This window comes from Pterocles gutturalis, unplaced genomic scaffold (assembly GCF_000699245.1).
Source record: "Pterocles gutturalis isolate BGI_N339 unplaced genomic scaffold, ASM69924v1 scaffold26259, whole genome shotgun sequence".
NCBI classification, from domain to species: domain Eukaryota; kingdom Metazoa; phylum Chordata; class Aves; order Pterocliformes; family Pteroclidae; genus Pterocles; species Pterocles gutturalis.
In genome coordinates this window covers 40872-68202 of record NW_010128998.1, presented here as the reverse complement: position 1 = coordinate 68202, position 27331 = coordinate 40872, and the positions used below count along the sequence as shown (strand labels likewise).

Below are 27331 nucleotides of genomic sequence, written 5' to 3'. Positions count from 1 at the left end.
TATAGTTGTATGTAAGCAGTTGAGCAGAGTGCACTCTTCTTAAGGTAAAACATTTGGCTGAGTTTATGGGGTTCATTTGCCATTTTCTTATACATTCATGAAGGAAAAAAATGCTGCTAAGTCATTTAACAAAATAAAACGTCTGGAAATATGCTTTGGAGATTTAGTTATTGGTTTGAAGATCTGCCCAGGTATTTGGAAAGTTATTTGGATGGTATTGGTGAATTTTACTTTGTAAAACAAAATTCCCAACACAAGTAAAAAATACATTAAATTATAGTAGTATCCTCTTTGAGCCTTATCCTATTGTAAATATTGTGATATAGGTGCATAGGTGTTTTAGCTGTTGAGTACAATCCCTAGAAGAGGCCAAACCTAAAAAGTAAACAAAGGTAACTGGTTTCAGATGTCTGATTACAAGGACTGACTGACTCTCTCTGTAACTGGGAAGCATGTTGTGATGAAATAGGGTGTGTGAACACCAAGTTTGCTCCCTTGGGCAAAGCCGCTTATTTGGAGCCTTATCGTAGAAGTAATTCTGAATTCACAGTCATTAAAACATGGAGTCAAGGCTAATCTTGTGTGGTTTTCTCTGTCGTGAAAGAAGGAAAAACACTTTTTTTATTTTCTTTTTTTTTTCCTTCTCCAAAGTTTTTAGATTTGACAAAATTGATTGTTTCAAGGGCAAGTGTAACCTTTTGAAGTCTGTTACATTTAGGGTACTTATGTGAATTATGATTTTATGGTACTACCTAGAGAATAGTTGAAGGTGAAAGTCCATTGTCTTAGAAGTGTTACAAATGCAGAGTAACAGGCAATGTCCCTGTATAAAGGTAAGAAGAGATTGCAGTAGTGGTGCCGCAAGTCTGTAGGAAGTCCGATGCCTCTTGTACGTACTTGAGCAGTAAAGCATCTCCATTTATTTTATTCCAGTAAGTTGATCTAGGTGTGCATTGCCATCAGTGCTTTGAACTGTTTGCATTACCCACTGTGTTTATTTCTGTCAGATTTTCAGGTTAGACATAAGGAGGAAGTTTTTCACTGTGAGGGTGGTGAGGCAGTGGCCCAGGCTGCCCAGAGCAGCTGTGGATTCCCCATCCCTGGAGGTGTTCAAGGCCAGGCTGGATGAGGCTTTGAGCAACCTGGGCTAGTGGAGGGTGTCCCTGCCCATGGCAGGGGGGTGGAACTGGATGGGCTTTAAGGTCCCTTCCAACCCAAACTATTCTGTGATTGCATGATTCTCCTAATTTTTTCTTCTTCAAGCAAATGAACAGTTTACAAGTCAGAGTTGACAGCTACAGAGGCTTTGATAAAGCTGACCTCTACGTGGTCAGTGATAAATGTGTGTAGGTGAAAGCAGGAGTTGTTACTGAAATTGGGGGACCTTACAAGAACTCTGGTTTTGGAATTGTGGGTTTGACTTATGTGGAGCTGGTAAGAGACATTTGGCACCACCCTAGAACTTGTGATTTCATGTTCTTTCAGTACCCATGTGTGGGTGCTCTGTAGTGCTCTGCTATCTTGTCAGCGTTTCAGTCTGGAAGCTGCCTTGAGTGAGAAAACCTCTCCTGTGTTGGGGTGGCACCTGTACATTTATGGCAAGGGTTGTTCTTCAGTACAGACTAGAGAAAATCCACCTTTTCAAGGCTCGTCTGCCGCTCTTCATGAAATATAATAATGTCAAACTAATTTGATTATGCAAAAATCCTTTTGTCTAGTTTTAAAAGCTTGTGAGAAATTATCTTGCAAGTCAGCCTTGTGAAGTTAGTGTCTGTGCCTGCTCATGGAGCGGCGAATCACATGGTGACACCTTTTTTTTTTATTTCTGGAAGCAAGGCTGATTTTTATTCCTCTTTATATACTGAAGGAACTGACTTAACTGATAACACTTCTTTCTGTTTATTCAATTTTTATTCCTCTTTATATACTGAAGGAATTGACTTAACTGGTAACACTTCTTTCTGTTTATTCGCATCCAGCAGGGCATAAAACATTAAAAAAATTGTATCTTTGTAGGAAACCACCTCCTGTGTGGTGAGTTATAAACTCTGTTCATCCATCCAGCAGGGCATAAAACATTAAAAAAACGGTATCTTTGTAGGAAACCACCTTCTGTGTGGTGAGTTATAAACTCTGTTCATTGTGCTGCCTGTATCTTCTGGCATGACAGCGACTTCAAGAGCTGAGTGCTTTGTGTGCTTCCTTAAATAGTCATTTCTTTCGTTTAGGTGTGTATTGAACTGAACTTTTGTGTCAGAATGCTGTGATTCAAGAACAGATCTTAGCAGTGGTTTCTGGAAAGATGTTTGAAAGAGCTCTGAAGCTTTTGGTTATCAATCCGGCTGATACTGGCTTTCCCAAATGTCAATGAAATTCAATAGGTCTGTTTTTAAAGGAACAAGGGGGATTGGGAAGAGATTGACTTTCAGTAAGAAGCAGTGACAACAGAAAAAATAACCCTTTAGCAGTGTGGGAGGGTACGACGCTGCAGTTTTGAACAGAGAGGCTTTGTCAAGGTACAAGAGGGATTGCCGATAAGTCCTCGCGTCTCCCACGAAGTAACCGACGCTCTGTTTGATTCATGGCCTCAAGTAAGGATTCATTACATCGAGCAGTGCACGGTTTTATTCTCTAAAGTTCGTGTGAGAGCTGGGTCTTGGCTGGCCACAGCAGCCGGGTTGTAGGCCCCGCGAGGCACCTCGAGCTGATGGTGGGAAGGCTCCGGCCTGTGGAAAGAAAGTTGCGGTTCTCTGGTGTTACCATTACTTAACAAATTGCACATTAATCCTCTGTGTTCTTCTAGAGAATAAATCACAGAATCACAGAATGTTTCCTGTCATCTCGTCCCTGGGTCTTTTTGTTGAGAAAAGCAGCATCTAGTGAAGTTTGTAGGCAGCGCAATGGTTCCAAAGCAGGGGATGTGGTTTTGTTCCGTATGACACCCAGCTGTGTGCTGGGGCAGATCTTAACTTGGATAATTTCCAATGTAGGCTCCACGTGCCATGGCTGGGATTTATCAGTAGTTAACATACAATTTTCCATTAACATAAACAGAGCTAATGACTTTAATACTGTGTAAAAATAGAATCAGTAACTATTTCATCTCTATTTTCAGACTCCTCTTAATGTTTAATTTTTAGAGGATTATAGATTGTTATTCCCTGGCAAGACTGTTTTAAAGTGCAAAAATTCCGATAGGCAAATATTGAACCCTTCTGTTAAGAGGGTATAAATTGCAGTGAAGTGGAGGTTGCAGGGAGGTAGCGCAGAATTTCTGTCTGTTTGCATCTCTCTCTTGGAGGACATATGAGTTCACTTTACATGTGTGCATTCCTGTTTAAGTTCAGTTCATAAATGGGAAAGCCTCCTTTTGTTTGAGGAAGTTTCCATACACCAACAAGGAAACAGAAGCAATAACAGAAAGTACCTGTTATTGTTTTGTTTATGGGAGCTTTCAGGCATAAACCCTGCAATCTGGGATCAATAGGAGGGGACCTTTCCACCTGTACTCCACACCTGCTTGCGTCCTGAAGCCCTTCCATTCAGAGGAGGCAGCAGCTCTCCCAGCAGCCGGCACTGACTCAGTGTAGTGATGAGCTTGGTCCACACTTCTTCATGCATCAGTTTGTTGAAAGCAAAACAAGAAGCCTCCCCAGCCCTTGTTGCTGCAGATGTATTTCTAGCACTGCTGCAGACATGTCCAGCAACGCATGGTTGCGTGATGTTTTAGTAACAGCTCCAACACTGTATGAGACGTTTGCTGGTAGCTCTGGGGACTGTGACGCACGTCAGCAATGGCTCTAGCAGGAGGAGTGTCTGTATTTGGTAGGAGGTCAGGCTCTGGGTTTTAAGATGCTCATAATCCAGTGGGTAATTGACAGATGAGAGGTGGTGAGTGGCAGATCAAGAAGTGGTGCTCAGCTGTTCCGCCTAGCCGGTGGAACGGGTCTGAGGGGTGTGTGTGTGAGTCAGAGAAATGTGTTAAAAATTAACTCATTAATTTAAAATGAAATGTTGCTTCCATAGGTGTTGTGAGTGCTTAAGATGCTGTGGCAGGAGAGACCCAAGGCCTCGCACTGTTTGGCTTGGCCATCCAGAGAAGAGAGACCAGAGATACCCTCGCAATGTGATCAACAATCAGAAATACAACTTTTTTACATTTCTCCCTGGGGTAAGTGTGAAGAAAGTTCCTTTTCATCATCTTACCCCAATGCTTTCCCCAGTTTCAGTGGTTTTACAGTAGCAGACAGGTCCGTAACCTGGAGCCAGAAGAAATAATTAGAGTTCAGGTTGTGTTTGGTGGGCCTCCTGCAAAGGTTGCCTCAGAGCAGCAGCAATCCAGGTTTGGATCTGTCCTGAGTTTCCAGGACTGCTTTGAGACTGCCCTAAGTTAGCATTTAGATGCTAGAGGCGCATGCAAAAATGTTTCTGGTGGTTAGTTCAATATGCATAACTTCTGAACTGCATTAATCTCCTCCCTCTTCTCTCTTTTTTTTTTTGTAGGTGTTGTTTAACCAGTTCAAATACTTCTTCAACCTTTATTTCTTGCTTTTGGCCTGCTCTCAGTTTGTTGTTGAAATGAGGCTTGGTGCACTTTACACTTACTGGGTTCCTCTGGTAGGTAATTTAAAGTTTATTTATTCAAGAAAGTTTCATTTTGATGAAATTTCTTTTTCTGCTTTTTCTCTAGGGCATAAGTTTGCACCTTAAATCATTTTGTTAGCTTGCTTCTTGTGGTGGGTTGACCCTGGCTGGATACCAAGTGCCCACCAAAACCACCCTATCACTCAGTGGGACTGGGGAGAGAAAATATGACGAAAGGCTTGTGTATCGGGATAAGGATGGGGGGAGATCACTCAGCAATGACCATCATGGGCAAAACTGGCTCGACTTGTGGAAAATTAATTTATTACCAATCAGATTAGAGCAGGATAATGAGAAATAAAAACACCTTCCCCCCACCTCTCTCTTCTTCCCGAGCTCAGCTTAACTCCCAATTTTCTCTACCTCCTCCCTACCAGTGGTGCAGGGGGATGGGGAATGGGGGTTGTGGTCAGTGTCATCACACGTTGTCTCTGCTGCTCCTTTCTCCTCTGAGGGGAGGACTCCTCACACTCCTCCTCTGTTCCAGTGTGGGGTCCCTCCCATGGGATACAGTCCTCCACAAGCTTCTCCAATGTGAGTCCTTCCCACAGGCTGAGTTCTTCACAAACTGCTCCAGCGTGAGTCCCTTCCACAGGGTGCATCCTTCGGGAACAGACTGCTCCAGCGCGGGTCTCCTGTGGGGTCACAAGTCCTCCCAGCAAACCTGCTCCAGCCTGGGCTCCTCTCCACGGGGCCGTCATGAATAACATGAGAAAACAAATGCAGACTGGAGCAACGTGTGTGTTGTTCACAGCTGCAGCTGAACATAGGGTGTGCTTATGGAGGGTGTGTGGGGGGTGCTATGCCCCCCCGGGGTGATCACGCCAGGACCAGCGCTTGCGGGAGCCCAGGGCAGGCTGGCAACTGCAGTGAAGGACCGAAAGGCACCTTTCAAAAGTGACCTTAATGAGTGGCCATATGCTCAATGATGGCAAATTATCCTCCCCTGCCAAACAGTTTGACCTGTGGCCTTGGGATAGGTCAACAGGCTGCTTCATAATTTAACCACATTGTAAAAAAGAAATGAAAAAACTGAGAAACACCCCTCCACAAACCTCCCACATATAAAAGTAAATATATTGAGACATATTCACACACACTTAATCACACTTGCTCAAGGTGCAGATACTCTTTCCTTCCTGTAAATTATTTGCCCTTTTCTTTTGATAGCCATGTGTTTCACCACTGATCAAAGGAGATCAATAATAATCAGTTTTGAAGCAGAAATTTCAGTGCTGTCAAAAGACAGAGGAATAGTTGCATAGAACGGGCTGCTTAAATCTCTGAAATGCACTGCATGAGCCAGTTACAACTGCTTAAATGCTTACATATAGGTACCTATTTTTTTTATTTTATCCCAGTAAAACTATTATTTCTCTTTCTGTGTGAATAATTTCTCTGCTGCATTTCAGCTGATAGTATTGTAGAATAATTTTGGTTCAGAGGGACATTTGGTCCAACTGTCTGCTCAAAGCAGGGCTGTCTTTAAACCTAGGTTGGTTTAAGTCATCTGCCTGAGTTTTGAAAACCTCCAAGGACGTACATCCTTTTTACTTTAAAGAAATTACACAAAACCAACTGAAAATTGATTAAAAAAGCACAGGGCTCTTTCTAAGACACTACTTGTGTGCTGATTTCCAAATGGTGGTGGTAAAAAATTGTGGCTCTATTGAGGGAGCTGAGGAGGGGCAAGGGAAATTTTTCCTGCCTTTTAGACTTTCAGTACAGTGCAATCTCTGGTAAAAGCCAGAAAGAAGTGAAGGAGCAGCTTTGGGACATTGCTGTTAGAATTCTGTTTGTATTAAAGCCTGGATCTCACTGAATCCTCTCTTGAGTGTGTGCTGTACTGCATTTGCTGTATGAATCTAACGCTGGTTTCATAAGACCCTATCCTATAAATAAAGCATGCATGCACACAGAGCATCTCTCTGGGTTTTTTACAGGCAGTTGTGATTTGTCTGTGCTAGGTGTGAGCAATTAGAATTTGGCATATGAGCTGCCAGAGAGCGGGATAAGAAAGGTCTTTGTTCATTTCTGGCTGCTAATGAGTGTTTGGGATGTAATGACATATGAGATGACACAGTGAGCCAGCACATGTGGGAATATTTTGGGGTGATTATTTGAAGACTCTTCAAACAGATGAAATGTAAGTAGAAAATAACTGATGCATTTTTATTTTATTTTGGAAAGCAGATAAGAATTTCTAGCTAAATGCACAAATGCAACTTGTAAATAGAAGAGAAATGTTCATTATTTTATTGATTTGTTGGTTATGGGAATGAGCAATCTTCCACAGTGGTGCAAAACCAAGCGGTCATGGTCCTGAACAGCTCAGGGGCGAAATGCTTCTCCAAAAATATTGTATTGATGGCTTCCTACTTCTAATGTTTGTGAATACAGGATTGAATACAGGCATTTTTAAAAAGGTAGCTGCTCATCCTTTGGTCTCTTCATGTGTCTGCATTTTTAAATACTGTAGAAACATACTACACTGCATTTCAAAACCAATATTAATTAATCTAGATCATGTGTTTAGATGCATATGTACATACTAGAATTAGGGACTATTTAGTTTTATTACAGGATTGTGAGAGCTGGCAGGTGAAGTGTACGTCAGTAGTTTGATAATTAAAGAAACTGGTCTCCTTCAGCCTTACTCGCTCTTAGATAATTCTTCGTAATTTTTCTTTGTTTAAAACAAATGTGAGAATTTGAATTGAGTAGTGTTGGCAATGCTCCACAGCAAGACTTTCCTGAGGTGGTTGTGGAGTTCAGGTTCACAAGCTCTTTGTGCCCATTGTAACAACTCATACACACAGTTTTTGGAGGTGTGTGCACAGCCATTCTCTCTAAAAATGAAGTTACTTAAAGTTGGAAATTGCAACCCACTGGCAAAATCTCCTGTTCGGGTAGGTGGGTATTTACAGACATTTTCATGGGTTTTTCGCATAACCCTCAGCTTCTAACATCACCCTGCCCCTTCCTTCAAATTAAAAAGTTTCTTGTTGACAATCAGTACATGGTCACAATTTTCAAGAATACAGGTTGTAAAAAGTTCATTTTTCTTCCGTAACAGATAAGAAGTGTTTTAACTGTTTAGTGAGTCTGAGCTGAACAGTGCCTAACAAAAAAATGACTCTGTGTTACTAGCTTCATAAAGAATTGTTTTGCATTGATTTGGTTATTTTTGATATAGTGAAGGATGTGATGTGGGCATTTTCCTCATGACGAGGAAATGAAGTGACTGCTCATATCCACAGAAAAGTGGGACTGAAACTAATCAGACAAGTGTGTAATTATCCTATGAGTAGTTCACATTAATATGTTTAGAGTTATTTGTGTGGGTTGAGTGTGTGAATGCACACACATATAAATATATGTCCATATATATAAAAAGGGGGTTATATAAATTTATATATTTATTTCTATATAAAGAAATCTCTCAGATTAGGTGAGCTAACTTTGATGGCTCTGTGGTGAGGGAGTATTGAGCTTTGAAGAATCCTGTTTTACCCTGGACTTTGGAGTAGCCCCTCTCAGTCTTGGTTGCTCACCTGTGAAGTGAGATGAAATATGTTACACTCTTCAGAAGAACTTTACAAAGATTTGCTTGGGAGGTACTGGCAGAGCATCACAGTAGAGCTAAGAAACACAACCTTAATTTTTTAAATGACAAGTCTGTTGTCAGTTTGCTATTGGGAGTTCTGGACAGCAACACATAATAGCCCTGTAATGATTTAGTGAGAGAAAATACAATAAAAGGAAATGCAGATTGCTGGCATTGATACTGATAAATATTGCTCTTATTAGAGGCAGATGTGATTTTTCCTGACCTTTTCATCCATTCTGTTTTCCCCTCCACTCCCCATGCTTCTTTTAGGGATTTGTGCTTGCTGTTACCATCATCCGAGAGGCCACGGAGGAGATCAGATGTTACATGCGCGACAAGGAAGTGAACTCGCAGATCTACAGCAAGCTCACAGCGAGAGGTCGGCTCGGCGGCTCCAGCGCGCCCGCTGCATCCTGGCATGGCCACGGCAGCGCTGGGGGTTGCAACTCAATCAAACGCTGCTGACAGTCAGAGAAGCAAAGTTCAAGGAATGGGGAGGGGGTCAGGGGCTTGCAGGCACGTGGCTTTGTGGCCACTCCTGCTGCTGTGGAGGCCTCTGGGGTCCGGGTGACTTCTCGTGGATGGCTCCTCGACAGACTGCGTGGATGCTGGGCTTTGCTGAGGGTTTCGCAGGGAGATGCACAGCTAATGTGGAGGTTTGGGAGCAGGTTAATTGCTCAAATAACTTCAGAGGTGAAGGAGACGACCCAAGGTGTGGAGAGTGGGCAGTCAGTGCATTTTCACACGCAGGAGCCTGCGTGGTGTGCTGGGAGTTCACTGCAGCCAGCACCAGGCAGGGGTTAACTTCCAAGCAGCTGATACGATATTTTTAAAGCCTGCTTGCTCCTAACCCCAGTGTAGGCCATAACTTTTTTCCCAATTATTGCCCCTTCTTGGTGGATTGGAGTCACCAAAGAAAATGAAACTGGTTCTGAATTGCTCTAGGTTGTGGAGGTGGATGTTTCCAGAAGGGAAATGTGTTTTCCTTCCTGCACAGCTGTGATGCAAGAGGAGTGGTCCATAATGTTGCATGGATGATTTTTCAAATACAGCAAACAGCATAGCAGGAAGAAAACAAGAATGGAACTATAGTACATGTGATATGTTGTTTGCGGGTTTTTTTGTTTGTTTTTCTTCCAGTTTTGGTAATGGTGCATCTGTCTGCCCCCTGCCTGTGTGTTTTGCTTGTTCACCCTGTCAGTAAGAGAGACAGATGTAAGAAGGTGCCAATTCTTATTCTTTAATGGAAACAACAAATGTGTGCTTAAAAAAGGGAGGAGGATCCACATGGGCAGATAATTTGCAAAAGCACTTTGCTAGAAGAGTTTAACCTAGGTCTGGGGAATTGTCAGAAGATGGTTATGCAGAGGTACATTCAGCCAGTGAGGGTGAAGGTGGGCTGTGTGCTAGTGTCTAGGGCTGGGGACCTGTTCAGCACAGGTACCTCAAATCGTGGTTAAGTACAAGTACTCTGTGTGCTGAAGGAGCTTGTAAGTGCCTGTGTTAAATTTAAGGTGACTTGCTTAACATACTGACATGTTCCATCACCTATTGAACATGCAGTACTGGTTGAGTTTCACAGTTTTTTCTGGGTTGTACCAGGCAGGGACATCATGCCAGTCCTTGGCCAAAAGAGACTCTGTGCTATGTTACCCCATCTTTTGTGGGTTTCTGTTAGCAGTGACTGATGTAGTTCCTCAATATTGGCAATATCTTCTCTTGTATTTTTTTTGTATACATCATCTTTAGCCCTTTCCTCCAACTGTGAGGAGTTTGGAGATCTGGTTTGTAAGTGAGCCCAGGCTGCAGCTCAGCTGTGTCTGATCCCTGACTCTGGCCATTGTTTACAGCTGTGCTGTACCTAACAAAGACATTAAATTCTTGCTTGAAAAATCAAATGTTGCCTCACTATGGAGTTGCTCCTAATACCACAACAATGATGGTGAGGTCAGGGTTTTGTTTTTAAAATGGGAATTAAGTGAATTTAAGCAACTTATTTTTTTCATTTCCAGTTTCTTTGTTATAAAACTTTATATCCCTGAATTAAGATGCAGAGAACAAGGTGTAGTAAAAATATGCTGCTTTCAACACTTGCACTTTTAAGAATAAGACTGCTTTTTAAACATAATTGCTTAAGGCTGTATATATCTCACATGCCGGGAATTATGAGGCAACTCTGAACTAGGGAGTTTGAGTTTCTGAATATTAAATCCCCTTTTAATAACGTGTTCTTACTACAACACTTAAAATGCTTGGCAACCAACAAAAGCCTCATCCAAGAGGGGTGTACTACATCTATTTAAAGATATAAAAGAGTTGCCTTCTGGATTCTATTCAATGATCTATAAGGGGCCTGACCTCTCCTTTAGTTCTTTTCATATTGCTATTACGTTTCCCATGAATGATTTCCCTCCCCCCAGTCCTTTAACTTTCTAGTCTTGTGAAAGAAACCAAGGCAGATTGGCAGCTGGGCACTAGCCGAAAATCTTAAGCCACTTTATTTAACATGAATTTGGTGCAGAAACAGGAATGAGACTCTCTAGCAGTATAGTTCCGAGTAGGAAAAACACAGAAAATTATTTATGATTGTCTCATGGTTTGGGGAGAAAAGTTATTTTCTGTCTCTCACTGGATCTCAGTACACAAGCTTTTCAGGAGACCTGAACATCTACTTTTCCACTGATTAGAACCATAGCACCTCTGAGAATCACGTAGGAGCTGGGAAGTACCTCGTGAGGTCACCATGACTGGGGGATAGAAGAGTGTTGGGTTTGTTTTGTTGTATCTATTAGTACAGTTGGAAAAAATGGGCAAGCTCTCAAGGAAGCCTTTCATCGAGTTAGAAGTAGAAGCAGCAAATGTCCAGCTGAGAACAGCTGGTCTTAACCATTAATTTTCAGTGTAGCTGATGAAACTCCAGGTAGAACTTGCCTTGGACAGTCCTGTTTCATTTTTTTGTTGAATAGCACAGTTCATGCTTCGGCATATTGGCACACCCCCGCACTGAAAAGGAGCAGTGCAGAAGGGTACCGATGCACAAAAACCATCTGAGATGGGGCTACATAATTTTTTTAAACTTCTTAATAGTTTCACCTCTAAAGCCAGTGTTTTTTGGGGGAGATTAGGTGAAGCTCGACACTAAGTACTGCTGTTCTTGAAGATTGGCTATGAGGGATCTAATGGAGCGCTGTAGCTTTCTCCAGGCTGTTTTTATTTGCACTAAGCTGCTGTTAAGGTGACTGGAGAATAGTTTTTCCCATCTCCAACCTTGGCCTCCGCAGCACAATGCCATGGATGTAAATACATTCCCAGGTCTGAGTGAAGTCAGGGAGACTTAAGCACATGCTTATATGCAGTTTTGAATAGGGATAGAAATAACCACAGTTTTTTTCCCCAATTGGGACCCTCTTGTCCTCTTTGTGCAGAGCCCCAGCGGCATGGCCAGGCACAGCTCCTGCTGCCGACTGGGATCTCTCCAGCTCCAGCACACCCCCAGCCTGCTCCCCCGCCCCTGGGGGGTTAGTTCAGATTTGCAGCTTTGCTCCTGTGCATGAAACTTTTTGCATGCACTGTTCTTGTTAAGCTTTTTAAGATTCACTAAGCTGCTTGCTTTGTAGAGAAAAAAGGAGAATCTTCTTTGAATCACATTTTATTTTGGCTATGGTTGCTGAATTCCAGGAACTAATCTTTTTTGGAGGGCAATGTGGAGCAGAGCAGACAGTAATGTATTTTCTGTGTTTTTTTTTTTATTTTACATAACATCAAAAAACTTCTGTCCTTGAACCTCTTTTCTCTTTCTACCGGTACGATCCATTTATGTTCCAGAATGATGAAACCAGCAGACTTCCAGAAAACAATTTTTTTTTTTTTAATAGAAAGCTCTCAATTTAAAGGACAGTTGTTTGGATTGTAATAAAAAATAATCAAATTTCAATCCCCTATTCATAAACCTACAAACCTCCTTGTTTTCAGAAGTCTGTGTGCTGACTTTCTGCTTGATAGAAAGCTAGAACTGTGCTTGCAAATTCTTGGTTTGTTTTTCTTCTCTCGCAGCCCCCCTCCCTGGGTAACACTGCATAATAGAGAGAAACTCCACAGAAAGAAATGAGAAGAGACCTCCTACTGAGGGGTGCTACTTCAGATACAGATCATTGGCATTTACCAGCCATATAAAAACAATATTTTCCCAAACCCTCTGAGTCCTGCACCATGGTTTATACAGCATAAGGCTGTGAAAGCCAAAAGTTTGGTGCAACACATCTTAACAACTCTCTTTTTTTTTTTTTTTTTTTTTTTTCCCAGATGCATTTGATTTGTTTCAATAAGTCTCTGGCTTCATCTTTAATTCCAAATTAAGTGTTTTGATCTGTGCCTTAATGAAGCTCTGCAGATCTATTATGAAATCTTGACAAAAGTGCGCATGTATTAGAAAAAGGCATATTAATACTTTAAATAATCTGCTTTGTCGTACATCCATCATGCTGCAGATTTGGTGATAAATCCAAAGTCCATAGCTGAAGTTGGAACAAGCTGTTTGCATTTTATTGTGTTTACTTTTTTATCTTAAAATAAATTCAAGAAACAGCAAAGAAGTATCAATCAACTTTTAAGAATTTATTTTTTTAAAAAAATAATGACCAGTTGCTTTTTAAAATCATGTTAATTGCTGACTTGTGTTCTGATTAACTTCAGAAAATGAAATAAACCTATGTGCATTTAGAGGAAGAACTTCAACTGCATTTATAAGTGCAGTAATTTATTATTACAAAAATAATAGTGGAGCAATATTGATAAATGAAGCAGTTGTGTTACTAGCTGGTTTCTTAAACATGCGTGAGAAAACATCTAATGTTTAGGAGGTAGTTTCCTGACAGAAAGAAAAAGGAATTACAGAATTCCCAAGATCAAAATAAAACTAATTTGAGTAAGTTGCTTTATGGGAGTCCTGAGTCAAAGGAAACATCTGGTCCCGCGCCTTCTTAGCAGGACATATGGTACATACTGCAGAGATGTCATCCACGAGAGGCCAGGAGTATGGCTGGAAAAGCAGAATTAACTTTGCTACCTAAAAAGGGCATCTCGTTTATCCAGGAGTTATAAAATGAGTATTGGTTAGAAAGGTCCTCTTTCTTTTACCTTAAAGCAGCTGAGGTTGGGAAGGTTATTGAACAAGACAAATCTGCTCCAGCTGCTTTGATTTGTCTTGTATTGGAAAAATTTTAAAGCAGATGATATTGCTTTTACAATAATTATCCAAAAAGCCTTTTATGTGCATAATGGTAGGAAATCATCACGTTGTAGCTTTGTCCAGGCATTAATTTTTCTTTTCCAGGGTGCATTTACATCATTAAGGAAAGTACTGCAAAAATAAGTTTCCATTTTGAGCCCTGCAGGTAGTGCTTCCTATATGGATAGTCACCAGATAAATCCTTGTGATCTTTAATAAGAGAAATACATAAAATATGGTTAAACAAATCCCCCTCTGCTTCCAAGAGCTTTTTTGCATAGTGGTTTAGGAATTGCTGTGCCTGTGTGGGGAAAGCACACGGTTTTTTTGGTTTTTTTCCTCCTTTACACAGGGGAGAATTGCTGTGCCTGTGTGGGGAAAGCACAGGGTTTTTTGGGTTTTTTTCCTCCTTTACACAGGGGGATATTCAAAAGCACTTTTTGTTGTTTTGTGAATAACCGTATTAAAAGGGGAGGAAGAGATGTTATCTGTCAGACCCTTTTAGTGTCATAGTACCTAACTTTGTATAGCCCATACACAAGACTGCCAGGGATGCTTTTTTGGATCCTCTTGGAGTGCGGCTTTTCTTTTCAAGCCTCTGCGTAATGGACTCTTAATCCCCGGTATGCTTCCTGCCCTGGCAGAGATGTCTTTAGCCCAATGCGTTTTGTTTACTTTTTTTTTTTTTTTTAACTAAAAATCTTGCAAGGCAGAAAACCCCAGAATCCACGAAAGACCTGTGAGATATTCGTGAAATGGGCCATGACTGCTTATAATTTGTAGGAATAATTACAGCATGTAAGGAAGTCCGCATTTATTAGCAGCAGTGATGAAGCATGTTGTTAAGCACACAGTGTGTCACCAAAGCAGCAGGCTGCCGGGAGCCCAGAATGGCTTTCATTGTTAATTTGGAGCAGAAACACTGAAGCATATCCTGAGAAGGATGCTAATGAAGGGACTGCCAGTAGTAAAATCCTAGTGACCTTTGTGCTTTGTGCTAATTTCTATTCCCCCTCCCTTCCCCCTTCTCCTTTCCTCCCGAGCTGCTATCTGGCCAGTTAGCCCGTGAATTTCGAGGTACAGTAGGAGTGTTGTCCATGCCAGGGTGAGCTCCACGTGCCTCCCCCGCTTCCACTCAAATCACAGCAGATTAAAGAGGCTTTTGTTGAAATATAACAGACAGACACGTAGAGGCAGGGTTCAAATTAACTGATTATAAATCACTAGTTAGTCTGAGAAGCCAAATCTAGAGCTGGCCAATGTTTTGAAATTACTAGCCAATTGTTAAATTAATCCCCTTGTTTTAAAGCAACTGGGAAATGTTTGACAGCTGCAAAGAAATAAATATTTATGCGTTTTCTGTAGGACCCATAATCTGCAGGGCATGTTCAGGCTGTGTCTGCTGCGAGGCAAAGGAGAGGTGGGATTGCTGTGCCAGATACGGGAGCTGCGGCACAGAGGGAAGTGAGCCTGGTTTTTAAGATGTGCCCATTTTACTTCTGGCTCCCCGGTCTTGGCTTGATAGTTGAGCTTTAAATTTTCAACCACCTAGGGAAGAGGAGCTGGGAGTTGATGGTTCCATATTGTAATTTTCCTATTCTTGCTCTGTTGTCTGTCTGATGCCAAAAGTATTTTCAAATTCCTGGTATGAAAAAAAGTTTAAGGGCTTGTTTCAGAATTCTGACTAGAGAGTGACCAGGGGGTTTCTGCATGAAGGGCTGAGGTCTGGAGCTGTCAGACGAGAGGCTTTCAGCCCTTTTTTTCAGATTGAGCCATACTTACCCAGTGGGAGCAGGGGGCTTGTAAATCTTTACAGGGCAGCATTGCCTAATCCTTGCGATAGAAACGTTACCCATTTTCCCCAGAACAGTAAAGTGTAAGGGAGGGAGGTAAGGAGCATTGCACAGCACCTACAAACCCTGTCCTGCTGCTGCTCTAATGCACTGGTTTCTTTTCATTGCAGGGACTGTGAAGGTGAAGAGTTCTAATATACAAGTAGGCGACCTCATCATTGTTGAAAAGGTTAGCCTCTATGTCTGTCTTTTCTGTGTAAAGTACTTTTTTTTTTTTTGCAAGACTATAGAAGTTGAGATATGTTGAAGTCACATTTGTATTACGATAGGCTTTAGAATCTTTAGACTCTCAAGTGTTGAACACTACTTACAATATTTAATCACTTTTCAGGGTCCACCTCCCCCATCCCACCAAAATAGCATCCTCATCTTTACGAATGAGAGCAAATCTGCAGATATGCACCTATAACCTAATTTTGCTACTTATACTATAAAAAGATAAAAAGCCTCCCTGGTTTTATCTCTGACTGTTGGACACGGGTTAAATATCTGATACAAATGCAACACCCAAATGTTGCTTTGGGTGTAAACAACACAAGTATTGGGACACACAGTGATCCATTTGTAGGCACTGGTATACATACAGGTATATTTCCCCCTTTGTACAAGTTTATGCGTGGGTTTTTTTTATCCACTGATTTTTTTGTTTCACACACTCTGTGCAAGCAGCTATGTCCTCTAAAACTAATAGTCTGAAAATACTCAGTACAAAAAAAAAAAAAAAAAAAGAAAAATGGTAGCTGTAGGCTCCAGATACATGCTTTCTTCTAGCATGGGACTTCTTGAAAGAAAACCAACATTAGTTTAAAATTTCTTCATACTTCTAGAGTTACTTACTAGCTCTTTTGTAAACCTAGCTGTTGGTCGGTCTGGTCAGTGGGAGCTGGCACCGGTTGTTATTCTGCACTTGGAATTCTGCAGGGAAGCGAGTTTAGGATTCAAAGCAAAATGAATACCAAGCTTCAGTTTGACAAAGAAATCCTCTTTCTCCTCCGTACCCCCTTTGCTTGTCACGGTGGGGCTGTGGAGGGCGGCTGCACACGCGTGCAGGGGTGTATGCACAATAATGGCCTTTCTTCTCCTAACAGAACCAGCGGGTCCCTGCTGACATGATCTTCCTGAGGACGTCAGAGAAGAATGGTAAACATCTGGAACCAATTGTCAAAATAGCCATTAACCTTTCACTGGTTGTTTAGAGAAAATTATCTTTTGGAAATGTGAAAGATAATATTAAAATTCTAGAGAGACCAAGAATTCAAATGCTTTGATGGACTGCCACTTCCTGGGGTGTTATGCTCTGGTTTTGTTTGCTAATCAAAGAATGTAGGTGGTTGAATCCAGGGTGAATGAATCTTGTTGCACAACAGTTCGTGTTGTAGATGTAAATCATTTTACTTGCCCTTCAGGTTTGTTAAGTGTGGGATAAGGAAATGTTTTGTTAGAAGGATTAGAAAACATAAAGACTAATGAGCACATTTCAAATGTCTCAAAGATACAGTGCAGAGTCTCACTGTATTCTGGACTAGTGGGAGGAAATGAACGTGTGATGCAAGAGTATAATTCTTTCGACTCTTTCATTATTAACAGTTGTTACTTTAAATGAGATACTGTTTCCAAAGAAAGAACGGTGTCCTAGATGTGAAGCCATTTCATGAGCTATAGGTGTGTTCAAGGCAGACGTGGAAAGAGCACTGACTGGTGTTGAAAATCCCCAGGGTCTTGCTTCCTTCGCACTGACCAGCTGGATGGTGAGACAGACTGGAAACTGCGGCTGCCTGTTACCTGTACTCAGAGACTGCCAACTGCTTCTGTAAGCTGCCTTCATACAAAATATTCTACTTGGTAAACACATGTTATCTGTTTTACCTGAAAAACATTCAAGTGCGTCGGTTAATGGGCTGTTTTAAGAAGCAGGTTAGTGCAGCATTGTTTTGCATAGGGCTCAGGGCATGCTACAGATTCGCTTTGGCAACAAAGAACATAAAGGTAAACCAGCTCTTCCTGAGCTCCAGGCGAGATGTCAGGTAAGGTGAAGCTGGGTGTGTCTGTACGGCGCGGCTGACACTGCAGAGCTGTGCAGAGGCACTGGGCTTGACAGCTAGAGTGTGACCTTGCAGCAGGAGGGAGCTCATGGGAGGATGCTCCTGTTTTCTTTTTCCTCTCCAGAGACCATTGCAGTAACTTTCTGCAGGATGGCTGTGTTGTAGGTTAGGTACCCTCGGCGGTGGTACTTTTCAAATGTTCCCTTTCATTCCTTGCACTGCAGTATGCTCAGAGGCACAGTTCATGTATTTTCATGAAACGGCTTCAGAGGCGGTTAAGTTTCCTTGCTTGCCTTTATGAAAGGGGGAGTATCACCATGGAAGCTCCACTCTGTGATCTGAAATAAGCATATAACCTCCATCAAACATGCCGTTTCCCAGAATCTCTAGCTGAAGTAGTTCGCGTGGTGTTTTGTTGTTTTTTAAAAAAGGAAAACAAGAAAAAGAAGAGGGAATCCAAGTACCTGTTTTATTGATGTTCTACCTGTACAAAGTGTAAGGAGTTTATGTTATACAAAGGCTTTGAAGCAAGGCGTTCTCTCCATGGAGTGAAGAGTTTGTGCACGTGTAGGAGTCAGCAGTGAAAGCTCTGCGCAGAATTGGCATATCTTCTTGTCACCACGGAACTGTTCCTAGTGACACTGGCATCTTGAACTAAATACTGAGTGATAGGGTGTTCCTTGGTTGCCTTGGAAGACTAGTCCAGGCCTTCTTTGCTACAATAAATGTTGTAGGCTGTCTTTATTATTCAGGCTGAAATTTCTTTTGTGGGGCACGGATGTCTAAGGAACTCCCAGGAGTCTCTCAGGTATCAGTTCAAGAAACACTCCTCAGTGCAGCTGGTACAACACTTGTATTTCCTCCTAGACAGTTGGGCTCCAGTAAAGCAATATAATTTAGTAATTATCTTAACTTGATAAGTAACTCTTGCTCAAAGTATTTTGATAGAAACATTTGTACATTATTAAAATGTGGTTGTCCAACTGACTGCCAGAACATCTGTTTTATAGGACCTACTGCAAATCCGATCCTATGTGTATGCAGAAGAACCCAATATTGATATACATAATTTTGTGGGGACCTTCACAAGGGTGAGTCTTGCTGATACACGGTTGAAATAATATATGTCGCGTTTGCTATGCAAACCTGCTGAATGCTACCAGGATGCCAGAGTTTTTCAGGAGAAAAACTTCTTGAGTTTTGAAAAGACAGGGGATCTTAGCTAGATCAGGCAATAGCATTCTTAATCCTGAGTCAGTGAGGTTTTTGCTTTCAATTGCATGCAGCCTATATGAACTCAGTTATATCTTTCTCCTATTTCAGAGAGAAGCAGCTCAGAGCCACTGTGAGATATTACCATTAAAAAATATATCTTTTAACTTGTTGGGCAGATGCATTGCCTAGTTGGGGCAAAAGGTTGTGTTTTTTTTTTTTTTTCCTCTGAGTGGAATTATTAAAATTTTGAGATATTAATCTAATATCCTTGAGGAGCTTTCAGAGGACAAATAGTTTTGTAACAAATAGGAGACAGAGCTTTTTAGAAGGCTGTTTACTGGTATTTTAGTTCAAAATGATAAGAGTTTGCCCTTTTAGCTTTATGTGGCAAGGTTTAATCTGATTTAATAGTGCTGGCACAGAACAGAAGTTTGGGTGTCTTGGGGAGGCCGTTCCTGTATAAACTCTGCACAGACATTAATTGACTTTCTCATGCAAAGGTACAATTGTGTAGAATTAATCCTTTGGTACCTGAGAAGAATTGCACTCTCTTGTAACTGTTCTCTGGTGCGTATCAGACAACTTTCCAGGCATCACTGAGCAGTCCAAACAGGTTCTCAGCAAGATCTTACAGTAGCAGGAGAAATGCTATTAATCCGCATGAGCCAAGTGAGGGAATATTTTCCTGTAGTCCCTGGAGAGCTGCTGACCAAATCCCTTTCTCACATACAATTCCTGGGGGACTTCAGCAGGCAGGTGGATCTCAATAGATTTTTTTTTTCCAACCTTTCTGTTCCACTGAAACAAAGTGCTCCTGTTCTTAACCCAACCAGAGATTTACCTGGGTTTATGAAAATCTTCCATCTTATCAAGAAGACCTCTACCAGCACTCCCAGCATCCCTCTCCAAACATCTCTGTGTAACTGTCTCATCCACTGGACCTTTACACTATTGACAAATTTGTTTGGTTGGTTTTATCCTGTTGTAGGAGGACAGTGACCCTCCAATGAATGAAAGTTTAAGCATAGAAAACACCCTATGGGCCAGCACAGTAATTGCATCAGGTAAGATGAGGACATGTAAATTTTTTTTAAGGGAATGTGTTAACAATTTTTAAAGGTCATTTTGTAATGGAATCATCATCTCTGTCAGTTGGAAAAATTAGCAGTTGGAATGAGGTTTTCCACTTGTTCTAACACCTCTGGGGAGCTGAGCTGACGTCTAATTGCCTCTTGGACATTCCTAGATGAGAAAGAATTGGAGTGGCCTTTGGGCACTTCTTTAGCATCTAGGAGCAGAGTAGCACTTAATTGCTCCCCACATTGACATCCTAATCTGTAGCAGAAATGGTGTCAAATAGATGCTGGTAACAGAAGCTAAGATGAAAGATTCCCAGGTAAGTGCTTCCATTGAGTTCATCGCATATACTTTCAAAAAGGAAAAAAAATAAATTCTTTGACAGATTTTGGTTTATGTATACAATAAGATCCCAGGACCTGAGGTCAATCAGTGCCCTCTTATAGAGGGCTGTCAAAGTAAAAGCCTTGTTCCTCTCCCATCCAGCGCACTTGCAGGGTTTGCAGGGCAGTAGCTTGAGGAGAGTGAAATTCTGTTGTGCAGTTAAAGTTGTTGAATGCAGAGACTTCACAGTGTAGTACCTTGGTGTACATGGAATTACAAATAATGGGAAGGAACACGAACTTCAAAAGATTCTTTCTGAAGCACTGAAAAGACTGATTTGCTCTTTTAGAAGCAGAAAACTGAATATGTTTTATTCCTGTATGTTTCTACCTAATCCTGCTCGGACTTTTAAAAAATGTATTATAGTGTTGTCACAATGCTGAGACCAAGGGATTGTAAAAAACTAGTTGTCCAAATACAATTTAATCACGTAAGTTATGTTTATAGGTTAGTAATTGCCGTGCAGGAGGAAACCTACCTTCCTTGCCTCTGAGCACAGACACATGTAGCCAGCCTGGCAGCTTCAGATACCCAGCAGGCTGCTGGATGCATGAGTCTCAGCTCATCCTGCTTTTGAACAAAATAGATGGAGAAATGCAAAGCTATTGTTCTCGTGATTCTGTCCCGTATGGTTGCTCTCCCTGCAGCACCCTTTCCCAGGGAGACTTTCTTACCTCTCATATCGAAGCTTTAATTAGTGTCAGCTCTTGAACCATTGCGGATCTCCCACTGCCGTAGCTGAGCCTGGCGTGGGGGAGTGTCACAGTGAACAGTCCTGCTGAGCTCAGAGGGAAATGCTCTCCTTCCCACAGCACGCTCACAGCCAGCGCCTGCTGAGGGTAAAAGCTCTTCCTCTGCTGTACGCTCAGCTGTGTGTAGTTTACACGTGGGTGCCAACAGACCTTTTTCCCCAAAGGAGGGCACAGCGCACGCTCTGCTCCACCTGGTCGCTACTTCAGGGCCGTTTAGAAGTCCTGGGTGGTCTTGGTGTCTGTATCAAGGCATGCAATGTCCTCCTCTCTGCCCAAAGGACCTTGCTGTTTGAATCCAGTCCTCCTTTCTGAATATGAACAAAGTTATTTGTCGGTAATCTTTGAGCTCAGTTAATGGGAATAACATTTGCAAGTATTTTCATCATTTCAAATGGTTTATGCATTTGAAGCTGTTTTAAATGGCCACAAAACAACTAGAAACACTCTTTTATACATACCAGTGTGCCTTAGAGCTCTTTTCTAGTCCTGGCAGGTTTTCCCCCTCATTTTGACTGATTTGATCAATACAATACTCCGTTTTGTTTCTCCTATGACAATAATAAATAGCATGTTGTAGGTTATTTCTGTTAGGGAAAAATGTGGATATTATTTTTCTTCTTCTGTAAGTGAAAGCTGTCAAGTTGTGATGCCATCTCACTGGGGCAGCCTTTGCTTTTAAGACGAAGCAGAGCTATGTGGCTTTCTCCATCTGCTGTAGTAGGAATGGGTCTGACTCTGTTTGCAGTTGATTTGGAGTAGCTGTGCTTATTTTTCTTCTTCTGTAAGTGAAAGCTGTCAAGTTGTGATGCCATCTCACTGGGGCAGCCTTTGCTTGTAAGACGAAGCAGAGCTATGTGGCTTTCTCCATCTGCTGTAGTAGGAATGGGTCTGACTCTGCAGTTGATTTGGAATAGCTGTGCCATCTGCTGATTTGAATTGTGATGATCTTACCATCACCTGCCATCTGGCTCCAGTGATTTCTTGTTTTTTGTTTTCTTGGGGTTTTTTTGTTTAAAGGAATGTTTCCCAGTATATTTTTAGAAGCCATCTCTTCTGAATCAGTCTTACTTAAAAATAATTCACTTGCAGCTTGTTAAAACTTTGATAATTAATGGGAGCAGGGGAATAGCAGAATATAAAATGGCAATGTATTTGCAGCAGTGCTTTTTTTTCTGTGTTGTTTTTCTCCATTTTTACAGACCCCTAAAATTTTCCAGTTAAAAATTACTTCAGCAGTAGCAGCTTTTAAGCTCTTGATAGTAGATAGCTTTTTCTTTATATTTTTTTTGCAAAGTCTTTAAAGAGAAATCTGTAGAAAACGAGTAATTTATGGTGCTAAACTGTATTATGTTTCTGCGAGAAGAAAAAGGAGAACTTTGTTGCTCTCAGCTCTTTAGCAACTATGGGACACAGCATTAAAATACACTGAGAGGCTCCCAGCAGCTCCATCTGTTACAGTGAGGTAGGAGTTGGTATGATTTGCCTTTCAGTGGGAACAGCAATTAGGCAAATACTTAAAATAAATTGTATATTTGAACTAAGGTAATTCTGTCTGTGAAAGCTGTTGAAATTCATTGGTGGTTTTACTCTGATTGTGGCAACCTTCACCAGTAAAGAGGAACTGTAGCCCAAAGCACTGATTTAATTTTGACGCACAATGAGGACTGCTATTGGTGTAAGGCAAACTTACCCACACCTAAGTGGGATTCAAAGTGGTGGGAGGAAAACCGAGAAATCCTCCATCTTTAGCAACTTTTATTTATAGTAGGGAGAGACAACTGACATCAAAGGGGGTCAGGGAAAGACAAGAGAGCAAAGCAGTTGACTTCTCTTTCCATGCATATTAGCTGATGCAGTCTGTGATGCTGCAGCGAGTCCAGCTGTACGGGCAACGTGGTTGAAGACTAACTGACTTTTTGTAGGATGTCTTCTGTTCAAAGTCTGTGTTTTAATAGGTTTTATATTTCAGTTACTGGCTTTTTAAATTTCTGGTTGCTATTGCTTCTGAAGTAAACCTGCTAAAAATCCTTTCCAGCTGTCAAGCCTTTGGATCCAACAAGTGTTTTTATAGAGAAAACAAATGGAGGTTGTTTTTCTTTGGCTGATGTGTGCTCTGTTTTGTTTAGGTACCGTTGTGGGAGTTGTCCTCTACACGGGAAGGGAGCTACGCAGTGTGATGAATACTTCAAACCCAAGAAGTAAGGTATGGTAAGGAAAGAGTCTTATAATAAGTAAAAAGGTGCAGAAATTTATCATTTATCAAAGAAAATTCTTCCAAATGCTATACACAGTCATTATAGGGACAACCTCATAGGAAAAATTATTCACGTCTTCCAGCCTATGGTTTAAGACAGTTACCATGGCAGAATCTATTTCTCCTTATTTTTTTTATTCTATTGTACATGTATTTTCTCATTTTTTTAAGATTGCTAAACCCATTTTTTTATATCCCAGTTAGAATAGGAAAGCTTATTTTGCTGCATTCTTCTATTCTAGCAAAGCTAAGACACAAAGTGCAGGGATTATAGAGTCTGCAGCTTTTGGCAGCATGAGTCCTCTCACACTTCTTCATGCATTGCTTAGCTTCCAAAGGATGGGAGTCTCATTTAATAAGCTGGCATTTTATAAGCAACAGTATTGCTTATAAATTTGAATATGTTTGTAGTGTTTTAAAAGAGAAGCAGTTGGCTAGTGGGGAATGGCTCTTTGGATATGGCAGTTCATTCCCTTTGTATTACATTGAGGTAACATCTTAATTTCTGTGCTTGAGATATTTCTCTTTTGTTTCTTTAGATTGGTCTTTTTGATTTGGAAGTGAACTGTCTTACCAAGATCCTATTTGGGGCTCTTGTGGTGGTCTCGCTCGTCATGGTGGCCCTTCAGCACTTTGCCGGCCGTTGGTATCTTCAGATCATAAGATTTCTCCTCCTGTTCTCAAACATCATTCCCATTAGGTAAAGCAACTGCTCATTCTTGCCAGCAAAATACCGCTTGCTTTGGGTCCTCCTCCATGCTTCTAGTACGAACAAGCACATAAACTCTCATCTATTCCTCATTTGAGAACTAAGCAAATCTACAAATAGAAATCAAATCACTGTTCAAACATAAGTTGCTTTGTTGTTTCTGCTGAATTTGTTCAGCACGGTCACTCATTCGTTGACTCGAACTCAGGCTGTGTATTAGTCATTTAAGGCCCTTTCTCAGTGTTTGGGCTACCTAGTTACTTTGATAAGAGCAGAGCAAAAAATAGATGAGGAGGGTTATTTATACAGCAGGTAGTGTAACAGGAACCAGTTGCCTTTTAGAGGGGACTGAAACTTTAATATTTAATTATACGATTTTAATAAGTAGATTGCTACTTTCCATGTAGGTCTGGGATTCATTTCAGTTCCATTTTTAACCTGCTGTCTGCACATCAATCACGCTGTCCTTACTTGTCTGTGTCCATCTTCCCCTCAAATCAATTATATCTGTTCTTCTCAACATAATTTTACAATTTATCTTTGATTTACAATACCACTGCAGCAGTGCACAATCCTTCCCCCCATTTGCCACCCGACCACTGACTTTGAATATACTTCTCCCGAAACACACTCTTTGGCAGCTCAAATTCCGTATGGAAGTCTGCACATCAATCACGCTGTCCTTACTTGTCTGTGTCCATCTTCCCCTCAAATCAATTATATCTGTTCTTCTCAACATAATTTTACAATTTGTCTTTGATTTACAATACCACTGCAGCAATACACAGTCCTTCCCCCCATTTGCCACCCGACCAGTGATTTTGAATATACTTCTCCCGAAACACACTAGCAGCTCAAATTCTGTATGGAAGACATGGCCTTCCATTGCACTGTGGCTGTTCACAATGATTTTTTCCAAAGTTTAACTGGAGATATATTTTCTTTTTCTTTCTCGCCTTCCTCCTGCATAGTTTACGTGTGAATCTAGACATGGGGAAAATTGTCTACAGCTGGGTGATCCGCAGAGATTCCAAAATCCCCGGAACTGTGGTTCGGTCCAGCACTATTCCTGAGCAGCTGGGGAGGATATCCTATTTGCTTACAGACAAAACAGGTATCTGTGTAGAAAATAGAGTCATGGTGTGTTGTTGCTTGGATTTTGTTACATTTTTGGCCAGCCAGAAAGTATAATGTAGGATTTCTTTGGACTAGAAGAAATATGCATTTCCTGCCACTTTGACAATATGATTTAATCAGTTTTTGAAAAAAAAAAATTGAATTTTTTGTTCTGAATGCACTATAAGTAAGATGGGACAGGAATATTATGATACTTCAAAGAACACTTAAAGTGTGCTATTAAACTGAAAGTTGAAGGTAAAAATAAAGTTAAAAGCAACTTTTTAGAGTTAGTTTTCAAAGACAGATGAAGATACCTTACACGTGTAGGCAGAAATGCACCATCAATCTGTCTATGCTGTCCTTACATTTTTAAGATTGTGCATGAATTCAGAAGACCTAAGCTGTAGTGAAAACCTTGGCCTGACATAAAATCCAGGTCCCATTGAAGTTATTTCCAAAGGTTTTCTTTGGTTCCAACAGGACCAGAATTGTGCTTGCAGTTCTTCCTGTCATTGGCTTTGGGGTGAATAATCTCATTCTTATTTACTGGCATGGTAATGTGCACCGCTACTTCCTGGGAGAATTGGCCCTCAGATTTGTGAATATTGTCTTTTTTGCTGGCCTGAGACTGGTGCAGTGACTGATTCAGCTTCTGGCCCAGTGTCTCTTGGATTTGGGGTACAGCAAGGGCAAGAACGTGTGCTGGGGAATGGGTGTGTTGGTGCCCATTCCATGGCTGCTGCTGCTTTTCTTCCAGGAACTCTGACACAGAACGAGATGGTCTTCAAGCGACTTCACCTGGGAACGGTAGCTTATGGCCTGGACTCCATGGATGAAGTGCAGAGCCACATATTCAGTATATACACACAGGTAGAATTAAATTGCTTTACTTCACTCTGTTCACAGAGCAGTGTTCCAGGTCACTGGACTAATGGTGAATTCATGTGGCAGGGATCTGCCGGTTAACTGTTACTTTCTGGGGAAGTCTGAAGGTCATTGGATACTTAATACATAAATATTATCATGATTGCTAATTACATTTATAGATTGTTTCACATCCTAACCACCACAGCACATGCACAGATCTGTAAGCGTATGTGAGTGTGTGTGCCTGTGTCTTGCTGACGAGGTCTGATTGTCAAACAGCACACTTTTATTTAGATATTCACCACTTACAGCAACCACAGTGCTTGCTTCATTGAAAGATTGGCTCAGGGTAATATTTAGTGGATTAAATTGCTGTTTGAAATGCAGTGTACTGGGGCAATGATAAAGGAAGAGGAACCAGCAGTACTTAGTAAGCAGTAACAGAGAACAGCGTGCCAGTACTGCTGCTTTAGGTCTGATGGTTAAAAAAGAAAACGGTGAAAGTGGGATTCTTTCACTAATGCACTGGTGACGTCTGATTTGAGAAATATCTACAGCTAAAGAAGGCAGCAAAGTCAACATGTAAAGTATAGAACAGGAAAATCCTGTTTCAGGAGGTCTCTCCCTTGCATTCCTCTTTCACTATCACTAGGTGAGCCAGAATCTGAAAAGCCTTAACCTCTGTTCTTAGACTTTTATTTCAGTTTTGTGTGATAACCATGTAATGCCACGTCTGAGTCAGCAAACTGTATTCCTTAGCATGTTACAGCAGACAAGATGCTTATCAATTGAAACTTCATATAGATGCATGCACTTCCTTCTTAAAACAAGGGATGAGGTTTTACTTAAGAATATTATTACCTTTTTAAAAAAAATCAGCTGTCAGTGGCTGATGTTTCAGCCACTGATACTTATAAAAGTTTAAGAATTGTCACTAATTATGTAATCATGGAAGCATTATTTTTCATCTTCTGTCCATATCCATTCTTTCAACTGCAGCTAGAAATAACTTTTTTTGTGACTCACTGACAGTTAGATTTTCTCTTTTGTAAAATGTGATTCTGCAGACAAAATCTGCAGATGTTAGTGATGAGTTACTACTCCTGTGTCATATGTCAAGCATTTTTATTTCTCAATAGTTGCGGAATAGCTTCATTCCTACAGAAACCACAGACGTTGTTTTTGAAGTGCCTGTGCTTTTCCTTGGGCATGCACACCCATCTCAGTGATCTGGGTTTTTCATGTCACATTGTTTTCGCTTTGCTTGAGAGATTTTTAGGCTGAAGTGCGCTTTCTATACCCCCCACAAAGCGAAACACGAAGCCAGCATTCTTGCCTGGAAAAAGGCACCGTGTACTGTAAATAGGATTTTTATTTTTGGATTTTGTTCATGGTGGTAAAGACACACAGCAGTTTTCTTTGAACTCGGTGATCTTTTTGGTGGCATAGCTTTTCCCTGCACAGACTGTCAGGCTACAATGTGCTTTTAACTGAGCACAGGATAGTTGATAAACACCTGGTATTTTGAGTAACTATCTTTTTCACTGGCATGTCTCTCGGGTAACTTGTAACTCCTCT

General features: G+C 41.1%; 1 protein-coding gene across 1 annotated transcript in view; it reads left to right on the top strand.

Annotated features, from left to right (window-relative positions):
• Nucleotides 1-1263: 1263 nt before the first annotated feature.
• Nucleotides 1264-27331, top strand: part of ATP9A (ATPase, class II, type 9A) — a gene marked incomplete at its 5' end in the record, with an annotated part of 52370 nt that continues 26302 nt past the window's right edge. Inside the window, 13 exons of the mRNA XM_010079816.1 lie at nt 1264-1346; nt 4027-4171; nt 4504-4617; nt 8525-8633; nt 15445-15503; nt 16423-16474; nt 17050-17144; nt 18387-18467; nt 19580-19655; nt 22931-23007; nt 23598-23758; nt 24739-24881; nt 25644-25756. Of these exons, the coding sequence (XP_010078118.1) occupies nt 1264-1346; nt 4027-4171; nt 4504-4617; nt 8525-8633; nt 15445-15503; nt 16423-16474; nt 17050-17144; nt 18387-18467; nt 19580-19655; nt 22931-23007; nt 23598-23758; nt 24739-24881; nt 25644-25756 (1308 nt within the window). The remainder of the gene's footprint in view (nt 1347-4026; nt 4172-4503; nt 4618-8524; nt 8634-15444; nt 15504-16422; nt 16475-17049; nt 17145-18386; nt 18468-19579; nt 19656-22930; nt 23008-23597; nt 23759-24738; nt 24882-25643; nt 25757-27331) is intronic.